At 35.2% G+C, this 10,006-nt stretch overlaps 1 protein-coding gene across 1 annotated transcript; it reads right to left on the bottom strand.

Annotated features, from left to right (window-relative positions):
• On the bottom strand, positions 1-3,281 carry LOC107954821 (proline dehydrogenase 2, mitochondrial). Its single transcript, XM_016890506.2, has 4 exons — positions 2,634-3,281; positions 697-1,342; positions 363-603; positions 1-254 (listed from the first exon to the last, which is right to left on the bottom strand). Exons 1-4 carry the CDS (start codon positions 3,195-3,197, stop codon positions 161-163), a joined length of 1,545 nt encoding a protein of 514 aa, XP_016745995.2. The 5' UTR covers positions 3,198-3,281; the 3' UTR covers positions 1-160.
• Between the last annotated feature and the right edge of the window lie 6,725 nt (positions 3,282-10,006).

Below are 10,006 nucleotides of genomic sequence, written 5' to 3' on the forward strand. Positions count from 1 at the left end.
TTTAACTAACATTGTGGAGTGGCATTGATATGATATTCATCACCAAAGGTTACATTTATTTCTTATTTTTATACATTGTTGGCGGAAATTGCAATCTGATAAGAACAATCTAGCCATCTCTGGAAGTGAAAGCTATGTTTTAACCCCTAGGTTAAAATTTTCAATGTGTTCCTATTTCTATCTTCATGCTACTCGGAGATGCCATCTCTGACTTGGCAAATTGCAGCTTCGTAAGTCTTCTCTTCAGCTCCTTCCTGCACGTAATTAGATAAGCCGGAAAGAAAAAATTGATCAGTATCACATCACTTTATAGTTCTATGGAACCTTAGCTCTCCCTTACTTAAAAGCTTAAAAGAGTTTACCCCATGAGTACACTATCAAGGCTTGAAGTCGATAACAGTCCTCTGTTCTCTTCGGCCCTCCTTAGAAGGTATGGCATTACCATATCTACAGGTCCATATGGTAAATACTTGCTAACTTGAAACCCTGCATTTCTCAAACCAAAAGAAAGAGCCTCTGACATTCCATAGAGCTGAGCAAATTCTAACTTTTGGTTTCCCTTCTGAATTCCTAGATCGCATGCTTTTGATGCTGCCAGTTGCCCTGTTGATCATTTATTGGCATTTTATTCGTTAATCAATCCTGTGTCTTGAAATCTCGTATGAGGAATGAAAATTTTGAATTATAGTAAATTACCTGACTCAACATTATGAGTAGCAAGAACAACTGCACCATAGCCATCAGCAATCCTCTCGAGCATAAAAGAAGCACAGTCATTGTAGCATGCATGTGTCTCCTGAATGCTGTTGTGAATCGGGGAATCATAGCCTAACAAAGAAGCTAATTTGCTTTCACTGGACATATAAGCACCCCTTACTAGTTTGAACCCCATTGGAATCCCCAGACTTTGTGCAGTTTTGGTTGTCACGAACAGCCTCTCTTTTGCATCTTTCAAGTATGCTTGAATTGTACCGAAAACAATAGTATTACCATCTTGGTTATACATGATTGCTGAAGAATATGTGAAGTAATCAATGGCAGGTTGTATTGATGTGTCCTCAGCATCGATTGTCAATGCCACGTTATCTTGAACGCACTTTTGGCAGAGTTCTAGAAGTCTCTGGTGCGCTAGTTGAAGGTCTGACTCTTCTTTTGGGGATAATGGTGCAGGCTTTTCAAGTGTGTGATATAGAGCACTAGAGTCTGAGAAAATTGGTAAAGTGTTCAGTTTCCATGGCAGATAAAAAGAAGGGTCCTTGTATTGCCACCTCAGTAAGTCACTAACTCTCTTTAGCAGGCCGATGGGGCATATTGCTGTTATCTTTGCTATGACAAAGCTCACCTGTAGATTTAGGGGACAAAGAAGTAAGATCATGGTCAGTCAAAAGTTTGCTAAAGTTCTAGGGAAAAAAAACATTAAATAAGGTGGTCTCCAACTTTGGTGCTTCGTGTTTGACACATCTTAGGACATGAGTATGATATGATTTTAAGAAATTAAACATACCCGTGTCGACCCTAAACTCATATCGAGTCATAACTGTCCGTCATACCAAAGATGTTTCAATTTTCTAACCAATCATATCATGCAAGTAGGGGGAAAAAGGGAAAAAGAAAAAAGGACACGCACTTTCAAGTGCCTTTCTTGGAGTTTTTTTATGGGGAGATTAAGGAAGAGATAAACTTAGTTGAGCCATTCAATCCTTGCAATTCTTCAACAAAGGATATGGCGGCTGCTGAGATCTATCTACTGTTTTCTTAACACAACATTTCCAAGCTGGAGTGTAGCTGGAAAGCTGATTGTGACAGAGACATTCCACTGAATGCCCAAATCCTAAATGTTGGATTCCTTCCTACAGAATCATTAAACAGAACTTCCCTTTCATCATTAATAGCCGAGAACTTTTCATCATTAATAGACAAGTTGTCTATTGTTTTGTATGTTGTCGCTAGCAAACGCAGTTGTCACAACAACCACCGATCCTTTTCACCAATGCTCTCTACTTTCTCCATCATACATGACAAGTGCCCCCGTATCACAACTTTGTTTATATGCGTACATACGCACATACGGCTATATTTTTTTCAACTTTGTTCTATTATTAAACGCCAAAATATTATAATGATCCTACAATAAACTTCGATTTTAACATCATCAGTTTTTTCTTTATATATTTAAGACATTTGGTGTTCGATAGTCATATTAAATCTCGACTCTTAATGGACGAGCGAGCTATCTAGTAGTAATTTTGTGGGACCGCATCCACAACTTAAAGCTCACGTGCATGAGGATACAGCTATAAAATGGTGTTGTTTTATATGTATGAAAAGGAAATTCATAACTTTTCATATTGAAACATCTTACGATTGATAAGAGGGAAAATAAATATGAATACTAGCGGAAATCATATTTAAAAGAAAAAACACTATATTCACGTGTTTAATATTTGAGTATTTAAATAATTAAAAATATTAGTGTCCGCAGTTAATCCGAATATAATTAAAACAGTTAAGTGGAATACTAATAATGGTTTTGAAGGAGAAGATAAGACCTTGAGAATCGTGGAGGTTTACGTGTTGGGAGGAGAATAGATGAGGATAAGAAAGATGGCTAAATCGAAACCAAAAATACTTACAGACGAAGCTGGAAGCGACTTGGCCAATTCAACACTCCCAAGGAAACCTTCCAAATTTCGGTCACAACCGGCGTTATCGCTCGTATGCTCCACCGCATAAACCAGCATCCCTCTGAAACCCTTGTCGTGGATTCTCCTCACACAGTCCGCCGCCTCCTCCGTCGTTTCACCCGCGCAGAAGTGTTGAAAGAACGTATGTCTAACTGTTTTCAATATAGCGTCACGTACCAAACTTGTTTCCATGAGCCTAGAATTCACAATCCACATGCCGAAATCTACGAACCGCTCGTTAGCAGCCAACCCGAGGTTGGCCGATGAACGTAGAAGGTTCAAGGTAGGAATGGAACCAAAAAGCCTTTGGTGATCATCAAGGTCTAGGGTTGCGTTTGTAATTGATTCTTGTTTAAGGGAAGTCGGCTGTTTTTCAACAGCGGCGGGTTCAGGCTTTTCGTCAAAATTGAGAGATGCAACGGCGGCGAGGGAAGCGGTGGAGGCTGAGTTAAGAAACCTAGTGAATGAGGGGAAGGTATTGAGGAGCTTTGGTGAGAGAAACTTTGTTGCCATAGAAGGGAGCGAGCGGACAATCAGAGAATATAGTTTTAGACTTGCAAGCTAAGTTAGGGAGCCTGAAACAAGACGGGAATTTATAGACAAAAAATAATGTATATCTAAATTATTTTACTTGGTAATGTTGGTTACAGTTCTAACAATAATTCAAAAAGGAGGTTTCTTTTGGGTAAATTTATAATTATAATTACATCCATAATTAAAATAAAGTGTTGTAAAACACAATGGATTAAGAATTGGACAGAGAAAAAATTGAACCTATACACTCAAGGCCTCACAACTTTGCCAACTAAGGCGTGATTGGCAAGTATGTTATTAAAGGATAAATCCTAAACAAGTTGACATATTGATGGCTAAGAATGCAAAATCTCTATCTATCTAATTTATTAAAGCCGCCCATACATTTCATTTCTTGTCCCAAATTATGTCATTTTCTGTACTCAATTATGTTTCGCTTTTTAAGATTAAATATATGATTAAATCTATTAAATTTTAAATTGTGATGAACGCATTAAATGGGACATGCTTATTAAATATGGGATATATGTTGGATGTCACCTAACAGGTGATTGAGAGATTTAGAAAAACTTACAACATTACAAGAAATTTGCTTCAATAATTGTTGCTAGGAATTGAATTAATTTTTAGTGCCACGGGGTTAGAACTTTAGTTTGGTAAATTGTGTGGCTTTAGGCAATTGCTTGGGTTCAAATCTGCCTAAGCCAGTCTTACACTCGAAAAATGAGAATTCTAGCTGAAACTCTCTATAAGGGACCAAAGTAAATCGGAAGCAAACTCAAAACGAAAAAAGTAACGAATGAACAAAAAAGCCACTGAAAAATAGCACACACCGAGTATTTGAGTATATGCTCTCAAAAATATTCTATTAATTTGAAGGTTTACAACTGAGTGAATACAAATGAGGGGAAGGCCTCTATTTATAGTTGAGCTCCCCCAAATACAATGGTACATACCGAATTACATCGATAACTAAGATTCGTGCCTATCTACAAGATGACAGTCCTAAGAGATTTAAACTCTAAACATATTTATCCCTTAGGATTTACATTAATTACCTTAGTAACTCTAGTTTTACTGAAGTGCTTCACTGAGCTACTAAGGCTTCAAGTAGATGGGCTTCTCCATATGTTCCATGAGTCGAGCTAGTTTAAGTAGGGTAAATGAGCCACATTTGATCAATTGACCTTCATGGGATGTTTAGTGCCCAATGGTCACGGGCTTTGATCTGCGTGTCATGATATTCTCCTCCACCCATTCTCGTGACGCTCTCATCACATCCTTGGAATGGAACTAGCTTGACTTGTCTCGAAATGGTCTCGATGCCTCAACTGATTTCGACCTAGTCTTTCTATTGGGTAGTTCCACACCTTGAAACATTTGCCTCATCTTATGTCTTCGCCGCCGCCTAACTTGAATTGTATCTCTTTCTTGTACATCTCATTCACAAATGTCCAACGCTTTTACTTGCCCTCGTCGTGACTTGTCTCGATCAGGATCCCCTTGATCCTCATAGACAGGCTTCGACACCCTCATATTGAATATTGGTCATGTTTATTTTGCATATTTTACGTGTTTAAATCAATTAATTCTTGCTAATTGGTGGTTTTATGTTTAAATTTTGTTAGGAATGAAATTGAGATGCTTTAATTCAAAGACAAGCAAAAAAAGATTAAATTGGAGCACGAGCAATAAAAGAGGGGCTGAATCAGAAATTTGGAGACATTTAAGGGCTAATCAGATTTTTGACTTTGTAAAAGTCGTATATAGAAAAAAAATATGATATTTTATTTCATGTAATTAGTTGTTATGTGGGTTAGACTAATTTTAGTATATGGTTTATATATAAATAGGGTGTATGGTGGCCTTTGAAAGACACGCCTTGAATATCTGGAAATTGAATAGAAAAAAAATCAATTCATTTGTTCCTTTCTCTTTTTACGTGTGCAGTACATACATCTTCTAATTTTTTCCATTTCAATATTTTAGCATAATTGCTTCTCAAATCCTTTTCCCTTTCCATCTTCCACCATTTCCATTAAAACCATTTCCATACACCAACCAAGCATGATTAATTTCATGCTTCACTAAACTTCTAAATTAGCTTTAGGCCGGTATTCATTTCGGTCAAGAATCGTGAGAAATGAATCCGCACTAAAAATCTTTCATAATGGTATTCACCATCTCTCTGGAATATCGGATAATACAAATTCGTCCCTTAAAGTCAATTCAATTTCAATTCAAAAGGCGCGCGTTGGGTTAGGGTAGTTTTTGAGTATAGTTGGGATGTCGAGTCGGTCATCCTGAATTCGAATTCCCGCGAACAAATTAGTGTATCTTGGCAGGGCCATACTAGTGGGATTTTTTAAGGGAGATATTGATCGAATTTAAACGTCCCACGCAGTTGAGGCCGTTGATTCGAGTTGGGTTCTTCAGAACGCAAGGCTTCCAGGGTCTTGAATTGCGAACACATGTATCGTGGTTAAACAAACGCTAAGAGTTGATTTGCAGGTCGTACCAGAATCAACTATGAAAGGAAGAATTAGCGGTTAGGATATTCTGAATTGCTATAACCAATTTATGGTTTGGAAGAGAAAATCTATTTTCAAGGATCGATTCAGAAACTGGAATTCACTGAGGCTAAGGCTAAGGCTAAGGCTTTATATTTATGTTTACAAAATTCGAATCCACTTTATTATTTTATTTTATTTTCGATTAATATAATTGTTTATTTTTTCTATCTCACTTATTTAATTTCTAAACATTTTCAACTCCCCTAATTTATTTTATTTATTTATTTTTCAGCAAGTTTGTTTTGAGGCATGGGCACGACCATTGCCACTACAGAAACCCTGTTCATAAGAAAAAAAAATGAAATTATATAACAATAATCAATTGTTGTGGATTCGACCCTACAATTCTTTACTACGGTTTAGAGTTATTTTATCGTAGGAATTTTTATTTGGTGGTTTCGACGCCTATCAATTATTGCTAACTTTGGCTTGTAAGCCCCTTGACTTACCCGCTTTAGAACTTTGAAAGGGTCATTGTGCCTTTGCCAAGCCAATAGTAAGTCATAATAAAAAAAACACTAGATAAGTATATAAGATGTACCTCGCTCATCACATTTACTTGATTTAACTGTCTAGTTTGCATCACTGCTTTATCCCCAAAGTTTGAAGCACAACCCACCTCTTTCATAGATGGTAGCCCCACTAATACCTTAATAGGCTTCATATCAGTTTTCTACCTCTCTAGCATTTCCAAGGGAGTCATTGCAGCACTCTGATCTATCAAGTCAATATTCCTATCACATGAAACATCCTTGGCTAGTTGGATTGCCGACAATACCTTGGTTCCACCCCTCATGTCTTGACTCACTAACACAACGCATTGTTGTTGTCAAGCATCCAAGATACACATATAGTCAACAAAAGGAATCACCAAAGCATTAATCTTGTTATGATATTCAAGCCAAGCATGAAATTGTAGTCATCCAAGTAAATTATCTCAATGTCTTCTGTCACATCTCAAAAATCGGGTTAGTAGAAATTGGGTTAATAAACCGAGAGTGGTCACGTCCAAATTTTTTTAAGAGGACCTATGCGCATTTGATAATAAATAAGTATCAAGTCTAGTGATTTAGTAGTGGTAGAGCTGTCCTTGAAGATATGAGTTCGAATCCTTTTCCCTACATTATTTTCTAATTGATGCAGATTTGCTTCAAACTTTAGTGAATATCACATCATGTTTTTAAATAAATATTAGACTTTTAACAAGTGAGTTGGCTTAGTGATTAAGAGCATAAATAAATTCCATTAGGTCTTATGTTCAATTCCCTATATCCCCATTATTTTTATTTAATTTTGGCTCATAAAAGCTTGGTCAAAGTTTCCATTACTGTCCACTCCTAGTTACCATGCAAGGGAAGATTCTTTCCTCTTTTAACTAGTCAACTTTCCCCCATAAACTCCTTTTCACTCCATATGTTCCCCATGATCCACTTTTCATTCCGTTGTTCCCCAAAGCTTCCATTTTCTCCCATTTACTATGCTTGAACCGTCCATCCCACCTAAGGTAGCCACCATTCACATTTTTCTTTCATTTTGTTTTCTTCTCCTCTCATTTTGGCCGCTCCTCTATTTCTCACTTTTTGTTTTATTTTAGCTTCTAAACCTCCTCCTTTGCACCACTGATTTCCATTCTTTTCACCACCACTTGATATCATTCTCCACCACCAAATCACTATTTCACCACCACCGCACACCACCGTTAGTCACTGTTTTTCACTGATTTTCATTTTCTCTTCACTTCTTTAGTAATAATTGATCTATTAATCCTCTTTTCTTAAGTTTATAGATTATTTCTATGTTCTAATTTATTCTTTATTTTATTTGGATGTTGAACTCCTCCTTAGATAAATCTCCTCTATCGAACGATTATTCCAGCGATTGTTGATCTCTCTAACTTAATCTTAGTCACGTAAGTATCTATGGGGAAAACCCATATCAATTTCTCCAGTACTTATAACCGTGTATAAGGGTTGATTTTTATGTGATTATTTTTGAAGGGTTAATTCGATTATTCAAATTCTCTACACCCATAAGAAATCAATTAGATTTCTTCATAAAAAGGAAATAAGAGTAAGTTCTCTACTCAAACTCTTAAGAGTTAGAGATTGAATTCATGACAAAAAATAATAACTATATTGTTTAATAAATAATCTTTTCAATCAGATCAAGTGGGAGTTTTGTCTTTTTATCCCATCACTGAAAATCAGAGTTTAGATCTAGTGAAAAGGCTAATCATCAAGTGTGGATTTAACTTATCAAGAATTTAATTATGGATTTATCAATAATAATATTTATTAAGGTTGAAACTTTGATTAAGATCGATATGTTGTGGAATATTGGAGATACATTAAGTATTCCTAAGAGATGCTAAATCCGAAAAAAGGGAAAACACAAATAAGTATTTCGAACTGACTATTGTGGTGATATTATGTTATAAGTGATGTAATTAAATGATTAATGTGAAATTATGTGTATATACCAATTCTCATGACATGTGATTTTATTGCGAAATTGATTATGCATGATATATATTCTAACCATGCTACTGATTTATTACCTAAGATTTGATTTGCATGTTAAGCATGCTGACTATGTTGATCTTAGACTTGATTCGCATGTTAAACATGCCTATTGAAAAACATTGTTCATATGTCATATCACATGCGTGGGGATGAGATGATTATGAAAGGAGGAAGACTTTGTCAGTTTTACTGCAATAATGAGTGGCTTGACCATAACGTTATTGAGTGGCTTGATCACAACCTTATTGAGTGGCTTGACCACAACGATGCAGCTTAACTGTGATATTAAATGGCTTGGCCACAATGTGGTATGTTATTAGATAGATGAGTTCTGAGGAACTCTTTATTAGTGTGTAGTGGAGATGGGTAGGAATGTTTTTGAAAAAGTTGCATTGATTTCTGAAAAAACTCTACATTGATATTCTCGTGCACCTTGATATATGTGAGATGATGTTGAATATAGGTGTTGCTATATTCATGAAATGCATGTCTTAAATAATGTTCCCTTTGATGTTGAATTCACACTGAGCTTTAAAAGCTCATCCCTTTAATTTTCCTACTTTTCAAATAACTCACGAGGTTAGGATTTGGATACGACTATCGGAGGAGTTTCTCGAATGTTTTCACACATAAATATTTTAAATTAAGTTTAATACTTATTTTGGGATTGTAATAATTTGTTTATGAACTGTGGCATGGGATATTACCTTGGGGATTTTTATTCTGTTTTGCATGACTTAATTGCATGACATTTGGTTTTAAAAACTGCATAAATTAGTGCTTGATAAGATTAAGCATGAAACTTGGTTTTTATTAAAACCTGACAAAAACACTCTTTTTTGCCGCGACAACGAAAATAAGTTTTAGACAAAGATACGACTTAGTTTTTGAGGTTTTAAATTGTCTATTGATGTTTTATCGAATTTACATGAAATAATGATTTTTAACAAAATATGATTTTAGAAAAAAATTTCATTACGATTTTTATAAAAATCTTTCAATATTACATTTTTTCACTGTGATTTTGAGAAATGAGTTTTTAATAAAATTAAACTTAGTTTTTCAGATTACTAATCAGAAGAAAATTCTACAACTTTAGAAATAATTTAATTGAGTTGATTCATTCGATGTGGAATTAAATTAGACGGTCGTGAGAATTATTCAACTAGAGAATTTGATTAAATAATTTTCTTAAAAAATTAATTTGGAAAATCTAAGTGATTTTTTGGAAAATTATTTTTGATCAAGTAAAATTAAACTAATCAAATTAATTAAAATAAATATGATATTTTTGAAAATTAATTTTTAAGTTAGATAATTGGCCCAATGACGTGATCCGGCTCAGAAGGTTGAGTCGAGTTCACTTAAGTTGCCCGATCGTCGACGAGAAGTTCATTTAGAATCGTTAAAAGATATAATTTGGTTAAGTATGAGCGGAAGTAGATAAAAGGGATTCAAAAGATAGGCTAAGCTTAATATTTGATAGGTTCGGTTTAAAGAAAGAAGTAAAGTAAACAGTTGATAGATAGGATGGAATGGAAATGTGAACTCAAGCTTCAAGATCGATTTAATACTATAAAGAGTATTGCCCCGGGACTTATATTGCTTAAGGTAGTTAAATGGATGGTAGAGGATAGACCTTGGCCCGTTACCTATAAAGAGGTAGGAACCAAAGGTATAAGTTGATGGAAGA

This window comes from Gossypium hirsutum, chromosome D07 (assembly GCF_007990345.1).
Source record: "Gossypium hirsutum isolate 1008001.06 chromosome D07, Gossypium_hirsutum_v2.1, whole genome shotgun sequence".
Classification (NCBI taxonomy): domain Eukaryota; kingdom Viridiplantae; phylum Streptophyta; class Magnoliopsida; order Malvales; family Malvaceae; genus Gossypium; species Gossypium hirsutum.

Excerpts from the sequence above, each read along its gene's own strand:
- LOC107954821 (XM_016890506.2), bottom strand. The coding sequence starts at position 3,197 with ATGGCAACAAAGTTTCTCTCACCAAAGCTCCTCAATACCTTCCCCTCA. Across the intron at positions 1,343-2,633 it reads AGTCGCTTCCAGCTTCGTCT|GTGAGCTTTGTCATAGCAAA; the intron begins GTAAGTATTTTT and ends CTAAATCTACAG. Across the intron at positions 604-696 it reads TACTCATAATGTTGAGTCAG|GGCAACTGGCAGCATCAAAA; the intron begins GTAATTTACTAT and ends AATGATCAACAG.